The sequence below is a fragment of the Lygodium microphyllum genome, chromosome 17 (assembly GCF_053477565.2).
Source record: "Lygodium microphyllum isolate KBCC chromosome 17, Lygodium_microphyllum_v1.1.10, whole genome shotgun sequence".
NCBI classification, from domain to species: Eukaryota; Viridiplantae; Streptophyta; class Polypodiopsida; order Schizaeales; family Lygodiaceae; genus Lygodium; species Lygodium microphyllum.
The window spans coordinates 86855398-86872776 of NC_141151.1; the positions used below are offsets into that span (position 1 = coordinate 86855398).

Sequence of the window (17379 nt, forward strand, 5' to 3'; positions counted from 1 at the left end):
TTGCTTTCTTCTACACTTGTCACAGAATTGTTCATGTGCTGCACCAGAAATGAATGCTCATTTCTATCATCACCCTATCTACTAGAAGATGCATAATTTCCTTGTTGCAATTTTCAATTCATGATGTCATTCTGCTTTTTATAGCAGTCTTTAGCCATATGATCCATTTTACCACAGTAGTAGCATTCAACATTGTTGTTTGCATTTTGGCCTCTTTGCCATCCACCATGACCTCTTTGGCTCCCCCTGCCTCTAGAGTTACCACGTCCTCCTCCATAGGACTGGTTTTCTTGAGTCTGCTGCATATTCTGATTTCTACCATGGCCTCCAAATCGGCTTCCTCTACCTCTGCCTCTACCTCTTCCAGCATTTGAGTAGAAGACAGCTTCTTTTGAAGTTCCTCCTGAAGAAGATGCACCACCATTTCTCTACTCCTTAGAAATTAGAAGAGCAATCAACTCCTCAAAATCAGGAAATCTTTCACGGACGGAAATGGATGTTCGGAATTATGCATAATCCTTTCCTAGACCATTCAAGGTCACATAAACTAAATCATCATCTTCCACTGGCGACCCAATGGAAGCAAGTGCATCTGCAATCTTCTTCACCTTCATGTGGTAGTCATTGATGCTCATACTTTCTCTTTGCACATTGTGCAGCTCTTTCTTGAGCTGCATTTTTCTGGCTTGCGTATTTGTGCTATACATTTTTGACAAAGTATCCCATTCCTCCTTTGGAGTACTTGCATCTTGAATATGCACAATCATAGAGTCTGAAATGCTCATAGACAGCCAGTACATAACTTTCCTGGCTCTCTCATGCCATGCTTTAAATGCCTGCATTTGCTGTTGATTGGGAACATTAGGAAGAACTGGTTCTTCTTCATTTCCTGCAACAAATTCCCAATATCCTTTTCCCATAAGGAAATTCGTCATTCTAAACTTCCATGCTTGGAAGTTGTTCTTGTCAAGCTTTTCAGTTACAATCTGTGAAAGATAATCAAATGCCATTACAGAACACTGCAAAAAATTCTGTCATTGCAAAAAACACAGCTTCACCCTCATAAGGGAAAATCTGCAAAATTGGCGAAAGTGGTATTTGACCACACAGTCACTTCCTAGTGACGATTTTGCATAAACAAGAACCAAGGATGATTCTGTAACTCCCAATGTCTCTGCACACAAGCATACGATGCAATTTCTATGGTAACTTTTCACTGACCTGTAGAACAGTGGTCGCACAGCATAAATCAGGGCCTTTTCCTGAGTGCGTGCATAAAACTTCCGCCTCCAAAACAGGCCCCGAAATGGCCTCAAATAAAAAAAACAGAGCAACTGAGGGCTAAAGCCCACATCCGCCACATATACTGCCCTCTTGCTTCACCGCGAAGGGCATCTCAATCTGAGACAATGCATTCTTGCACTTTCTGGTTGTGCTACCTGTAGAGACTTGCTCCCAAAACAAAAAAATGAAAGCAACACTGGTCCTCTTACCAAACACTGCAAACTTGGCTTGCTTTCTTGAGCTCCTTACCACGAACAAGGCTCTGATACCATGTCAAGATTGTGGGAGAGAAGGAAGGAGTCTCACTTGTAGCTTTCTTGCTTGCACAATGGGGGAATACACACAGAGGTGGAGGCTGAAAGCAGTTTTCCTCTTCTTAGTTGTGTAAGCCAAAAATAACTCTAGTAGATAGAAATAGAAGAACCCTATATATGGGTCTCAAACCAAACTCAACTAACTAACGTGGCATACTAACTGAGCCACGAACTAGAGTAGATAAGGATAGCTGTCATCTAGCTATTATTCATGGGCGCTGTACCAACTGCATCTGCTCAACTGACAAGTCGGTGACATAAATGCACAACGGTCACCCTGGCATATCACGAGTGGAGCTCGATATCTCAACATAATATGGGTTTATCTTTGGTTACGTTGTAGAGGGATTTCAATAATCCATTGTGTCGAGATGCACATATACTTCAAGACAAAAACCAACAAGATATCTAAACAGTCCCAAAGTTCACAATCAATGCAGTTTTTGAAAAAGAGGTAATTAAGTTTAAATAACTAGTTACATAAAGATCTAAAGAAAAACACTAAGTAATAAAACACACTAAGTGCATGAGTTACTTGTAGGTTCTAGCACATCTCGAAAAAAGACTTCAATTCCACATTTTTCCAATCTTAGTAGGCCTTTAAGACGGGAGAAGACTTCTAGTTATCACATTTCATGGAGAAATGAATAAGGAGATTAGAAAAGCCTTTTGTTGGTTCTCCCTAGAATCTCCTTCTTGAAAGCCCCAACAAAAGGCCTTCTAGCTTCTCATTTGTTTATTGAGATTGGAAGTCTTCTCCCCACTTTCTTTCTTGTTTCTAGTTTATCCTTTTCTTTTGTCTTATCATTTTGTGTCCCTATCTCAAAACCCACATATGTAGCATTCTCCAACTTGAATTATTTCTATACTAATAAGACAAATGCAAAGAGAGTTAACTACGCATGAATTATGCTAGAACATAACAAAATACATGCTCAACATATCATAGCCCTAAACAACACAATGACACCCACCATAATATCTTCAAAAAATGACAGATCGGGGCCATTCCCTTCACCTAGAACTTTCTTGTTATCCACAGTGAAATGCATAAAGGTTTCACTCTCCTCCTCCCTAATCCCATCCATTATACCTCTGGTGGCCTTTGGTTTAAGGCATGGAAAATTGCAAGTTTGTGGATTCTTGGATCCACAAGTAGGATCAAGCATAAGGGACCCTACATGGTGCAAAAGGTCATCCAGCAACCTTGCTTTAAGACATTTTGAATTATTGCACAAGCATTAAAAATTATCTACCCTAAGATACATCGCAATGTTTGATCTTAGTACATATTTGGATTACAACTGGGAAATCCCCCCATTATAGCATAGGTTATGTCAAAACTAAAAGAGAATTACAAAGCACAACACACACACACACACTCTCTCTCTCTCTCTCATACACACTCTTTCTCTCTCTAAAAGCAATCAACTACAAAACAAAAATAGAGAGTGTGGTAGAAAACACAAACAAACACCATTCTACCAAAAATCAAAACCACAAATATAATGTCTAGACAAGGTTATATACATGTTTAATCCAACATCATTCAATAGAGAGTTAAACTCAATGTTTACTATTAAAACAAGTGCTTAGAAATCCATTAAAATAGATATTTAATTAGAGAAAACAGATCCTAGTAGCAAGCTTGCATGGGGCTAATCATGTTTTAAAAAAAGTTTAAGCAAGCATTAATAGGCATGTCTCTAAAATCGTAAAAACCTTTGCCAAAAACACATCAATCTAAGAGTTGAAAACAAACACAATGTATGAATAGAAATTTGAGATCCTTCAACAGTAGACAATGAAGAATGAGAATAATAAATGTGCTTATTAAAATAACCAAAATTTTTGATGCAAACTATATATTCTTGTGATATTCGAAGTGAGTTAAAACTTTGATCTTTCGAGAAGAGGATTTTCTTCACGTGACAAAATCTCCCATGCCTTGGATATAAGCTTGAGCACATCCTAGTATCATGGACACACACACACACACACACACACACATACACACACACACACACACATGCATGCACGCACACGCACACTACAAGGGAATGGGGCAATAGCGACGCCGATTAGCGACGGCGGATGTCGGCGTCGCAAATGCGACGCAAAGAGCGACGCATATAGCGATGCCAATTGCGACGCATATAGCGACGCCAATTGCGACGCCGCAGGGAAAAAAAGTGCGGCCGAAACCAGAGCGCCGTTTTCATTTTGTTTTCTTCGCCTTTTGAGAGCGAGAGCGAGGGAGAGAGCGAGGGAGAGAGCCAAGGCTTTGTGAGAGAAGAGGAGGAAGAGACTTGCCGCCGCCGCCGCCGCCACCGCCACCGTCGTTCGTGAAGGAGAGGAGGAGCCCTCGTTGCAAAGAGAAGCCGCCCACGCTCGCCATATCTCATTGGTGAGTCTCCCTCTCTCTTTCTTTTACTTGTTGAAGGTTTAAATCGTTCTCTTTTGTTTGTTTAGGAGAGGAAATGAAAGAGAAGGAGAGGGAGAGGGAGAGAGAGGGAGAGAAAGAGAGGGAGAGGGAGAGAAAGAGAGGGAGAGTGCATTCTCTCTCTCTCTCCCTTTTGCTTGTTTAATGTTTAAATTACTTTCTTCTTTGCTTGTTTAGGAGAGGAAACGAGAGAGTAAGAGAGAAAGAGAGGGAGAGGGAGAGGGAGAGGGAGAGGGAAAGAAAGAGAAAGAGAAATAGAGGGAGAGGGAGAGGGAGGGGGAGGAAATAGGAGAGGGAGAGAAAGAGAAAGAGAGGGAGAAGGAGGGAGAGTGCATTCTCTCTCTCCCTCCCTCTCCCTTTTGCTTGTTTAATGTTTGAATCACTTTATTTTTTACTTGTTTAGGAGAGGAAATGAGAGAGAAAGAGAGTGAGAGGGAGAGGAAGGGAAAGGAAATGAGAGAGGGATAGAAAGAGAAAGAGAGGGAGAGTGCATTGTATCTCTCCCTCTCCCTTTTGCTTGGAGGATGTTTAAATCACTTTATTTTTTGCTTGTTTAGGAAATGAGAGAGAAAGAGAGATAGAGAGGGAGAGGGAGAAAAAGAGAAAGAGAGGGAGAGGGAGAGGAAGAGGGAGAGGGAGGGGGAGGGGAAGGAAATGAGAGAGGGAGAGAAAGAGGGAGGGGGAGGGAGAGGGAGTGAGGGAGAGGGAGAGGGAGAAAGAGGGAGGGAGAGGGAGAGGGAGGGGGAGGGAGGAAATGAGAGAGGGAGAGAAAGAGAACGAGAGGGAGAGGGAGAGGGTGAGAGAAAGAGAGGAAGAGAGGGAGAGGGAGAGAAAGAGAGGGAGAGGGAAGGGAAGGAAATTTAAGATAATATACGTATTGATAATGGTATGCAATGTGCTTTGCATATGGCCACGTACTTCATCAAAATGAACCCAAAATTATTGTTATAGAAAAAGAAACCCTTAAATTGAGTATATGATAATTTCTCTCAGGTCTTATGACTATGAGTAGAATTGATTGAAATAAATTTTATTACTATAGTTATAAAATTTCATAGATGGCGCGCATTAATTTTAAAATGGATTACTTATACTCAAAGCCGAGATATAACAAAAAATTATCTACCGGGACAAACAAATGGTTGAGCATGATACAAGGCCGAGATATAACATCGGAAAATCTCTCGACTACTATATACAATGCAAGGTTTATGGTCAACTTGCAACTTGACGTACATCTCCATAAAGCTATCCATTTAAGCCTTGTTTGCTGTGATGTAGATAAGATGGCAAACGAAGAAGGTCCTATTGTTCAAGATCGCGAGTCGTATCTTAATCAGCGTGTCCCATATCCTTGCTCTCAATGCAAGTTGACAATTAGACGAAAACGCCGATTGTCTATAGAACACGTACGACGATTTGGCGAGTTTCAATCTGAGATCATTGATCAGGCGATTGCAGACTTTCAGCAAACGGTAATTTGAAGTTAGCATTTTTCATGCATTGTACTCTCAAGCTAATTGAAAACCATACACAATAAGATTGGGTCTTGTTGGTAAATTTTGTATCCAGGGGGGTGATGTCTCGACCCAAGGGGGAGTGCACCCTTTGCGGCCAATTAGAAGAGTTCGTGGACGTGCGATGGATGGATTGCAGGAGCTAATCGACCACTCGCAAGGCCCATCTATACCGTCAATGCCAGAGGAGACAGACAACCTTCCCGACTTGCCTACAATCTTGGAGCCTGAGATGGAGGCAATGATCGATGCATTGATTCCCATGGATGTTGAGACATCTGACCCACTCAGAGAGGAAGCATCCATACCATTATATGATGGGTGCCGAGTATCTCGGTTGAAGACATTGCTTGCACTCTTAAGTGTGCAAGCAAAATACGGTTGGAGCGATACGAGTGTGACTGAGTTATTCAGGTACCTTGCACACAGACTTCATTGTTTTTTTTAAAAATAGTATTATTGCAAACATGGATAGATTTTTCAAGGTGTTTTATGATTTTTTCAGGTTATTGAAATATCATATATTGCCACCTGCAAACACCATGCCTGAGTCTCGTGATGATGCGCGACATGTTTTACGGAAGCTTGGCATGGACTACAATAACATCCATGCATGTATCAACGACTGCATATTGTTTCGAGATGAATACGAGACTATGGAGACATGCCCAAAGTGTGGTGCTCACAGGTATCGACAGGACTTGCAAGGGCAAACCATCCCTCAAAAAGTCCTCAGACACTTTCCGCTCATCCCCCGCATAAACCACATGTTTCGCACGTCTGCCATGGCAAGCTTGACAACGTGGCATGTGCAGAATAGGTCCACGGATGGAGTTCAACGAATATCAGCAGATTCGCGCGCATGGAGCCACATTGACTCTACCTTCCCAGGCTTTGCGCGAGAGCCAAGGAATCTTCGGCTCGGTCTCGCCATGGATGGTGTGAACCCATTCGGTCTGTGCTCGACTTCTTACAGTGTGTGGCCTATAGTGCTTGTCAACTACAACATTCCTCCATGGCTTTCTACGAAGAAAGGACATCTCATCCTTAGCTTGCTCGTCCCGGGCCGCTACAAAGTAAAAAATATGGACGTGTATCTTCGTCCATTAGTCGATGAGCTTAAGATTTTGTGGGAGGAGGGGGTCACGGTGCAAGATATGAGCAGGCGCGATGGTCGGCGGTCAGCCAACATTCGAGCCATTCTCATGTGGACGATGCATGACTTTCCGGGATTGGGAGAGTGCTCAGGTGAGCAGACCTTTGTTCTCGCCGGTAATATCTATATTTTATTTCATTCAATTAAGTATTCACTAGGTCGTGGATCGCCTTGCAGGTCTCGTTACCTCAGGTTATCATGCATGTCCATTGTGTGGGCCACAGTTAGACTCCTGAAGGTCACGAACCATGAAGAAGATGGTATATCAAGGACACGCCGCTTTCTTGCCGGAGGATCATGAACTCAGGGAAGGTTTTCTTGGACGACCTCCAGCACGTATGAACGCTGCAAGCTGGTACGAGCTGAAAATGGTAAACCCGGATTCACATCCAAATGGAATGCGGCGGTTCTCAGTTTTCTACGAGTTGCCATATTGGACCCACTTACAGGTCAACCACTTGTTGGATCCCATGCATATTTTCAAAAATGTGGGCAGCTTGCTATGGGACCACATCACAGGAAAGAGAGACACTATAGGGTCACGAATGGATTTAAAGGAGGTAGGTAAGATGGAGGCGCTTTGGCCGCAATCGAGTGCTGAAGGGGGAGTGAAGCTTCCTCGCGCTCCCTGGGTTTTGTCTACCAAAGAAGAGCGCATTGTGAAGCAAGTAATCAAGTCTATCCGCACTCCGACGGGTATGATGCGTTCTCTCAGGTCCGCATTTTCTAAAGATGACCTGATTTCTGGGCTAAAATCCCATGATTGGCATAAGATATGTCAGGTTTGTGAACAGAATGGATTTTAATTAGCGTGGACATTTTGAAATTTGAAAAGTGACCATTATTCTTAATGCTTTCTCATTTGTGGCAGTTTGTCCTACCGATCGCGATCGCGGGATGCCTAACTCCAGAAATTCGCGGGGCCATTTACAAGCTGTCGACTTTGGTGCAATGGATCTCACAGAAAGAGATTAAGACGTCCTCTATTGAATCCGCAAGGCGGGGAGCAGTTGAGACGGTCTGTCTCTTTGAGAAATACCTCCCCTCTAGCATGCTAACGATACAAGTTCACCTTCTTGTGCATCTTGTGGATGAAGTGGAGATTGCTGGACCTGTCCATACGCGATGGATGTTCTTCCTGGAGCGCTTCATGAAAACCTTGAAAGGCTTTGTGCGACAACGAGCTCGTCCGGAAGGTAGCATGGCGGAAGGTTGGTTGGTGTCAGAGGCGTTAGTGCATATCTCACAATGGCTACCAACGGTGGAACCAGACAATGAAATGCTATGGACACTGAAGGACGATGACAGGATGACTGGAGATGTGGTGGTTGGAAATGGGGTAGAAAAAAGAATGGATGCCTCAATGGAAGAGAAGGTGAATCGCTTTTGTATGTTGCACCATGCCTCCATGGAGACGTGGCTCGCCAAGTACCAGATTGCAAGGCAAGATCAAGAGGAAGCACGAGCTGAATTCCGACGCAGTATGCGTCACCGACCGATTCGATATCCCGAAGGTATGGAGGAGATACCGCGGTTTATGTCAACATGATGGTTGTATGGAGCCTTGACCGCAGCATCCAGCGAAGGGACAGAGGTCTCAATGGAGGAGTGGGAGTTCTCGAGGGGATGTAGTCCAAAGGTAATGAGGGGTTTAGAATGTGTCGTATCTAAATTTGCTTGCTACATCTAATTTGAGTGTTTCAATGTGCAGTACAAAATATATAGTGCAACGTGGTCGCGCGGACGGCATTTTCGGGTGGAGCGTATTGACAAAATGCGCTCCACAATGGACTGTGGTGTCATGGCAAGGTTTGAGCAAGAGAGCTGACGACGAGCAATGGATCCGAACACGGTTGTGGATGAGATGGAGTATTTTGGGAATTTGCAAAGTATTATTACGGTGGATTACCGTAGCTTCTCTATGATAATATTCGACGTGCAGTGGTTCAAAGTGGTACTTGGAGGAGCTGGCGCAACAGTTCGACGAGGTCCATCTGGATTTCTCGAAATAGATTCCGAAAAAAAATGGATGGATTTGCGCGACACCTTTGTGTTGCCGGCCCATTGTGAACAGGTGCAACTAGGCATTTGCTTGCTAATTGTAATACGGCATGGTTTATGTCACAATGGTTTGAAGACGGTTTGTAAGTGTTTGTGAACAGGTAATCTTCTATCCAAATCCCCGACAACCTCGATGGTGGTATGTTATACCTTCAACTCCTCGAGGTGCGAGAGTATACGATCAAAGCGATGTTCCAGGCATAGATGAAGAAAATATGCAAATAGAGGGATCGAAATTACAAGGAGTGGAGGCCACCGCAAGCTTGGAGCCTGCATCGGCTAACAATGATGGAAATACAGAAGTCGTAGAATTTTTTGAGAACGAGACAGACTCGTTATTTTGTGGTGACATGTCTATCGACCTTCCAGTGTATGCAGAGTTGTGTCAGGAGATTAACATGGGACCATAGAATACTTCATTCTTGGAGAATTGTATTACTCAATTCGTTGTTTAGATCTTCCATAAAGGTAGATAAGATATGCATTTTAAGAGGGATTTTTCAAAAATGATTTTATTAATGTGCTTTGTATAGTTTAAATTGATTATTCTAACATTATTTTTTATCTGTGCAGGTATCGACATTTTCAGGATGAGTCGAGGGATGAGCGATGAGGAGTTTCAGGAGATGATGGCACGTATGTCTCCAGATCAGCTCGCGAGATTCAGAGAGATAGCAGATCAGGAGCTGTCTCGTTCTTCGTCAGGGCGCTCTGCTAGATTAGCTTCGGCGTGATCAGATGCTTCAGCTTCGAGTAGACGATCTCGACGCTCGCGACTTGGGCCAGAGGGAGGGACTGCGACTGCAGGAGGATCAGGGGGGTGCTGCTGTGGAGACACGGACGCGGTGTCTCCGTCTCGTCGTTCAGCTGGAGCTTGGTCACCGCCAAGATTTGTCACACCTGTGGGGACGTCCACTCTAGTTACTCCGGCTTTTGCGCAGCCGTCGGCAGATGTCACGCCTTTTGGTGGCACTCCTTTTGGTGGCACCCCCTCTGGTGGCACTCCTTTTGGTGGCACACCCTCTGGCGGCACCCCCTCTGGTGGCACTCCTTTTGGTGGCACACCCTCTGGCGGCACCCCTTTGTGTGGCACTCCGGGAGAGGGTACCCCCGTCGGTACACCGGATGTTCAGGGGTCTCCTGGATATGCCCAGGAGCGTGGACGGAGATGGGAGAGGGCCCATACAAGGCACACTCCTAGGGATTATGGATACCTAGTGGATGGCAGGTCAGAAACCATCATCATGAATGATGAGGGGAGGAGGGTGATGGCTCGCATGAGGGAGTTGTGCCAACAAGTTTTTTTGCACAACGTCCTGGATCATTGGAGAAACATACCGGAGGGGAGCAAGGAGTACATAGTAGCATCCTTGCACGAGGAGTTCCCGGTGCCAGCCGCAGTGGATAGATTCTCTACGGGCTGGATGATGGATTGCATGCGTGCATACATGTCACATAGACGATCCCACGCACACAAGGCAATCAAGAGTGGGGCTCCAAAGCCCGAGTGGTTAGATGCAGACGACTGGTACCGACTGAGGGAGGAGGCTACAAATTCGCCAGGACGTTGAAGTCAGCAGCGGGAGGCGGCGAGGGCACGAATCGAGGCCGGATCGGTACATCATCTTGGGAGTGGCGGCCACAGGACATATTTGGAGGACTTTGTAAGATTCTCTTTTGTTTTGCTTATTTGTTTTTTTGAGATATTCTTTGTACTGACAATCATGTTTCTAACAGTTAGCATTTTGTTTTCCTTGCAGCACTCCATTACAAATCGCGATCCGCAAGGCTTTGAGACTCGATATGCGGAGAGGCACGGTCTCAGATCATTGATCGACCGATTGTATAGACGCGGCGGCCCAGTAAGTCACTCATCTTTCTTGTCCGTAGTTACCATGAGATATTTGAATGCATTATTGTATGGTGGATTGATATGTTGTTTCTTTTTCTGCAGAATCCGTTTGATGCTCCTTTACAGTGGGAAGAGCTTTCGGGGGACGACGATTTGTAGCTCGCCCTTGGATCCTTAGAGCTCACATACCTTTAGTTTTTAGTCGCCCGATCTATGTAGACATTTTCTATGTATTAGTGATATTGTTTTATGATTGTACCAATCGCATTTTATGCGATATCATGTATTTATTTCATCCATCAGTTTTATGATTTCAGTATACATTCTTTTTGTTTGCAAACGCTTTGTATGAAGCAGTGCAGAAACTATTTTGTATGGCTCTCATACAGCACACAGTGCTATATGTGGCAGGGCAGCTGCTATTTGCGTCGCAAATTTACTGCACGCGTCGCTATTGCCGTCGCTATCAGCGTCGCAAATTCTCTGTAATCGTCGCTATATGCGTCGCAAATTGCGACGCATATAGCGACGGTTATAGCGACGATTCTATGGCGTCGTCAATAACGACGCTTTTTGCGACGACGGGGGCAAATTTTGTTGTTTGTATTTTCGTCGCTTTAAACGTCGCTATAAGGTCTATATCTTGTAGTGGCACACATGTGCATGTGCGTGTGTGCGTGCACACGCTATCAAAGGGTTTGCAATTCATGATATAAAACATGGAGTTCTTATGATTGCAGATGAACTTCATTAGGACACGCATGAGACACTTTCATGCATCATTCAGTTATTATACCCCTACATTAGTCTTATATGTCATTTAAGTTCATAAGTTCCTTTGTAACTTGGCATGTAATTTTTAGTTTATATAATGCAAATTGATAAAAATAAAGTCTATGAGGCCCTTCAGCTTGGACTACACGTGTTCTTTGATAGTTTACAGGTTATATCACATTGGTTTATGAAGTTCGTTAGCTTGGAAGATCCAACTTTTGTCAAGAGCACTCCAAAGTTGACTATGTCCACAAGTGACACGGAGTAATAGTTGCAAAGGACTTATATGACTTGTATATGATCAATATGAACTCTTTTTTGTGTGGAAGAAGAAGAGGAGTCCAGCCCGTGTTTTGCGGTGCATTTTTCGGGCCTGCACACATGTGGAAGATGGAGGGAGAGTTCAAGACTATGGTAGATGCTCCAAAGCATGCAAACACAAAGCAAACTAAAGATAAAGAGGAGATACAAACAAAGAAGGTAAGAGTCCTTTTTGCCCCATCCATTTGGTATCACGAAAATGAGTTGTATGACAGTCCATGAAAGGGAAAAACATAGATAAAGTATTCAGCCTGCTCTTATGAGCGTCTTCTTCCATTCTCTTACCATATTCATGTACCATTGAAGCCCTTCTTGTGCCCAAGTACTTGAGTGACTTTGGGGCAAGTCAAGAGGTGATTTTTGCCAATGTATGGGCTGAATAGGCTCTCCCAAAACTATCATAAATAGGGCAGCCATTAAAACTCATTCATTTTAAGGGGTTTCTTGAAATCTAATCACTTCCTTGTGTAGACAATGCTCCTGAAACAATAGGGCATTGGTTGGGATTGTAATGAGAGACTTTTCCATGAGTTTGTATACATTTATGAGTCAAGTTTGAGGGCTGGAAATTACTGTTTTAATGCAGGGATGAAGTACATTTGAGGTTCTATTGATGCATTTTTATCATCCTTTGGACTCTATGTCAGCTGTAATGAGTTCTATCTCTCTATACCTTGTATCTTGAAGTCTCAATACATGTATCTTCATGAAATGGAAGGCATTAGAGCTTGAATTTGTTGTAGGAAATGGAACAAAATCTGAAATAGATCTATGCATAAACCTCATGGTTATTGAGGTAATCGGATCCAAGTTTATTATGGTAAACTCGCATGACACGACTATGCAAGATATTGGTTACTCTCTATCTCATCTACTCTCTCCATAACCCGAGAATCCATCAAACCCCAATATTTTTCCTCTCTCCCCTTTGAATCTCTCACTCCTTTTCTACTCTAAACCCCAGTGGTAGACCTTCGACCCCCAACATGACGACAACGCACACGCATGCGCACATGTGCACATGCGCATGCACGCACACACACACACACACACACACACACACACACACACACACACACACACACACACACACACACACACACACACACACACACACACACACACACACACACAGAGTCTATTTTCTTTTTGTCTGCCCCAAATGTTTCTCCTTATTTCTATGGGGGGGGGGGGGTGGATATCTAAGTTTAGCGCACATCAAATTTAATGGGTGTGATAAATTTTGCATTATATATTGCACAAAACTATCCCTTTTATTCATGTTTGATTACCAAATATAACGGTATATTTCTCGTTTATGGTCACATGATCTTAGATGGATGATTCAATCGGTTGTTAAATGTGTCTACCTTTGTGCATCAACCTTTTCATCTTTTCTTTAGTTCTCTTGTAGTATAATTGACTTTAAAGTATTTTTATACACTTAGATTTTTCCCTCTCTTGATGTATCCCTCATACATCTCTCTCTCTCTCTCTCTCTCTCTCTCTCTCTCTCTCTCTCTCTCTCTCTCTCTCTCTCTCTCTCTCTCTCTCTCTCTCTCTCTCTCTCTCTCTCTCTCTCTCTCTCTCTCTCTCTCTCTCTCTCTCTCTCTCTCTCTCTCTCATAAACATTTTAACAAAAAACCAAGCTAGAAATGGTGAAGAAGCAAACATTAAAGGAAACAAAGCAATCATTAAACTCTCATTTTCTTTATCTTTCTCTCTTCTCCTTTTTGTTCTTGCACACTATTGACATTAATATTATTAAGCTAATAATATTGCAAAATAGTTTATATCGATATTTTTCCTTCTTCTCTTAAGCTCGCATGCACACGTACACTTTCTCACTAAAGTTGTAGCTCTCACAAGCCGAGAGAGTTGCATGCAAAATGAAGACAACCCTACATTGAAATTGTGTCTTCTTTGCTAGAGTTTGAAGAGGGAGTGTGTGGGGGACAAGCGAAAAACCAACGCAAAATGGAGGGAGGCACCATGCTCTTATCTCAATATTTTTTCCCATGTGTTCGTCCTCACTCTTGGTATGCTTTTAGTTGTAGACTTGTAGAGAAAGGGAGAGTTTCAACTCTAATATATGTTATAGTGTTGTTATACACATCAAAATATATGTTGTTACACAAGCATTGGTGTTAGTTTTGCATCATTCCCTACACTCTATAAGTTTATTGATTATATGCAAACTATACATTAAAAAAATTGGACTAAAAAATGGGCCCTTAAAAATAATATAGTTTAAGAGGTGGGCCCTTTGGATTGTCCATAAGAAGGTACAATTCTTTATCCACCTACTAACATCCGAATTTAAATTAAATGGTACGAAGGAAGTTTCAAATCCAAGATTAGGGTACAATTACTAGTAGAAAGTATGTGGCTTCACAAAACTTATAAATTGCGTAGTCTTCTTATATATCCCAACTCCACATACTGTATTATCAATGATTGTAATTTTTAGATTTATGCTTAATAGAATACAAGTACTTTACAATATTCTACACTTATAATAGAATGCAAGTACTAATTTGCAAGATCCTTCACTTACCATAGAATGCAAGTACTCGGTAAAATTCTATGCTTATAATAGAATACAAGTACTTGTATTAACATAATATAAGTACTTTACAATATCCTATGTCCGCAATCTTCTAAAATTTTATTATTTTCCAACTTTTCATATGCTCTACACATTATTTGAAATATCTAAATATATTTATACATATTTTATTTTTTAAAAAGTACATGCACTCGAGGGTGCATTGATTAAAAAGAGATATCTTTGCTAATTTGTATTTTTTGAGTGTATATACATGTAATTTTAAATGGAGATAAAAATTATATGTGCTAATGTTCCCTAAGTGGGAGGGAAGGAATTCACCTCCTCTCCAAAATCAGCTAATAGACTACTTGTGTATTCTTGCAATGCACAATGATTTTTTTTAAACATGTGTATATATATATATATATATATATATATATATTAAAAAGTACAATGCATACACGCACACCCATGTGTTGGAAAAGGAGGGGAGAAAAAGAGAGGGGAGATTCCCATCTGAGGTTAGCTGAGTCTCAGATTGGTGCATTGATGCACATATATTAAATTTTTAAGACATTACTTGAAATCATGCATGACAAGCCTTTTTTTTAAAGTTACTATTTTTATGATTAAACTTAAAAGTTAGGGTTTTATGATAGATGTAGTTTACTTTTGGTTTTATTGTTTCATTTCTCAAACTCTCTCTTCATCTCTTCTTCACATCCAGCACATCCCTCCTATATGTTGCAATGGATGCTCACATGCACTTCAACGAGCAGATCCACGACTTACGGCTCACTAGCCAATGTGATGAGAACTTTGAGGTCTTCTCGAACATCTTCAAGTTGGAGCATATCCTATTAGTGCTAGATCTTAAACTCCAAATCATGGAAGACTTTGTGAGCACCTTTGCTACTCACTTATACTCTATTGATGAATCATATCTATCCTGGGTACCTTTGGACCAACTACTTGACACGTAATGTGGGAAGAACCAACAAAAAGTGGTTAACATGTGCTTAGCCCATGTGGCTCCATGGCATAGAGCATGCACTATACCTAAGGGAAGTGCTCTAACTACATCACCCTTTGAGCTCATGGAGTGCGATGCTGCCTTGGAAATATACCTGCTTGCCTTGGACATACCCATAGAGAAGAAGTGTGATATAGATGCAAGTTTAGCAGTTTTGCTATTGCTTATAAGGAAGAAGAGCTTATCAAAGAGTCCATTGGCCTTGAAAAGGATCACTGTATAGTAACAAAGCAAGGCTTGGCTCTCACAATGCCATCATTTTCAGAATAGTTAATGCTAGATAAATCCAATACTTGACACTTAGAGAGATAGAGGGCATTCAATACTTGGTACTCTTTGATGTGCTTGAGTATTTGGAGATGAAGAACGATGAGTTTTTCTCAAATCTCATTAGAGATTTGATGGATAACATAATTGACTATGACTATGTGAATGTGCATTTAGCAATGGCAGAGGATGGAAGGTATGATGGCACAAGTGTAGACACAATGAGTGCTATCATTGCTACCCCTAGGAGGCCATTATTCTAGAGCTGAGGATGATTATAACATTTATGAAGCCAATTGTGAAGCTTTATAGCATAGTCTCTTTGGACCAAGGGCTAAGATTTCAATAATGAGGGAGTTTTTTTATCCCTCTACTCAAAAGGGTGCTTCATTAATAAATGATGAGTTGAAGATGTAGGATGAGCTAGAGAAAGTAAGTTTTCCAAGTTCAATTACCAAAAAAATGGTCTCAGACACCAAACTTTGGACTAGGTTTATACATCTCATACTTTTCAATAATATTTCATTGGTGGCATCCTTCGGATTGAATGCACCCTTTAGTCTAGTTTTGTTGCATTTTGATAACTCTAGGTTAGTTAGTAATCATCTTTTTGGTTGGAAATTTTGATCCAGGACAAACTTTACATTGACAAGTTTGCATTGTGTCAAGGAGGATCAAGGCAGCAGATCGATGCAAGGACTCATCCTTGAAGCAGTACATCAGCCACCTTACTACTAATGTGGTTGTCTCTAACACAAGAAGTGCTTAGTTGGAGGGGACAAGATAATAATGAAAATTTGAGTGTTGAGAAAATTTTTATTGTTCTCCATTATATCTAAACCCACTAGTGTGGAGAAGGTGATTCTTGTGAAGTGCAAAAAGCTTATGCACTTTTTCGATGAAGTGCATGGTGGATAAATGTATATGATCACTACTGCAGTGAGATTGATAAGGTGTCTGATCCAATTCTCTTGCAAGAAGAGTTGAAGGGCAAGTGCCTTGTATTTGAAACAAAGAGACCACTCTTGGTTGCATCTAAAGGCCCCTCATCACTAAAAGCAAAGAAACATTGAGTTTCTTCACTTAAGGTGTGTATAAATGTCTTTCATATTAGTCACTCTTGGTTAAGCTTGTTATATCTTATTTGATTTTGATACAAACTACTTTGCTCTATTTGAATAATTATACTAAATATATGTGTAGTGCACATCCATGTGATAATAATGCAACGTAGTAATATGTATTTATATGCAATAGTGTGTGGTACATTTTTATACAATAGCATAATGCAACTCCATTACATAAACACTTGGTACATTTAAATTGCATGATCGAGAATCAATTAGGTAGATGCATGTTTTGTCTACCTGATAACGTAACCTTAATTTGATCATATGTAATTCATACTAGTATGACAATGTGTGGTTACACCTAATGCGATTGTGCATAATTTGTGTTAGTACAAGAACATGTGGTAAATGGATGCATTAAAGTATACTTGTTTTAAATGTCTATGCGTTGTCATGCCGCTACACGAACACGGTGTGAAAAACCTTTGAGTGCATCATCATCCAGCTTTCTTATTAATCTAGAGAGTCAATGCCATATTAGTCATTAGTGTTAGTGTCCATAGTATGGATAGTTCCAAAATATGGGATTTTTGGACAAGTTTAGCCTATTTTTCATATTTTGGACATGATTTCTTATAAATATCCTAAAAATGTATATAAAACTTCTAGAATAGGGTGACATGCTAAAAACAAGTGGCTTTTCAACTAGTTTGGGGGATCTCATGCAAAAAGAGAG

General features: G+C 41.5%; 1 protein-coding gene across 2 annotated transcripts; it reads left to right on the forward strand.

Moving 5' to 3' along the window:
• Nucleotides 1–1118: 1118 nt before the first annotated feature.
• LOC148022120 (uncharacterized) lies at nt 1119–10938 on the forward strand. 2 transcript variants are annotated; one of them, XM_087697752.1, is made up of 5 exons: nt 8365–8788; nt 8877–9243; nt 9349–10439; nt 10536–10637; nt 10730–10938. In XM_087697752.1, exons 1-2 carry the CDS (start codon nt 8552–8554, stop codon nt 9183–9185), a joined length of 546 nt encoding a protein of 181 aa, XP_087553878.1. In that variant the 5' UTR covers nt 8365–8551; the 3' UTR covers nt 9186–9243; nt 9349–10439; nt 10536–10637; nt 10730–10938. The 2 variants fall into 2 exon arrangements, 1 of the variants encoding a protein (XP_087553878.1); XR_015694463.1 differs by lacking the exons at nt 8365–8788; nt 8877–9243 and adding an exon at nt 1119–4005.
• Nucleotides 10939–17379: the final 6441 nt, after the last annotated feature.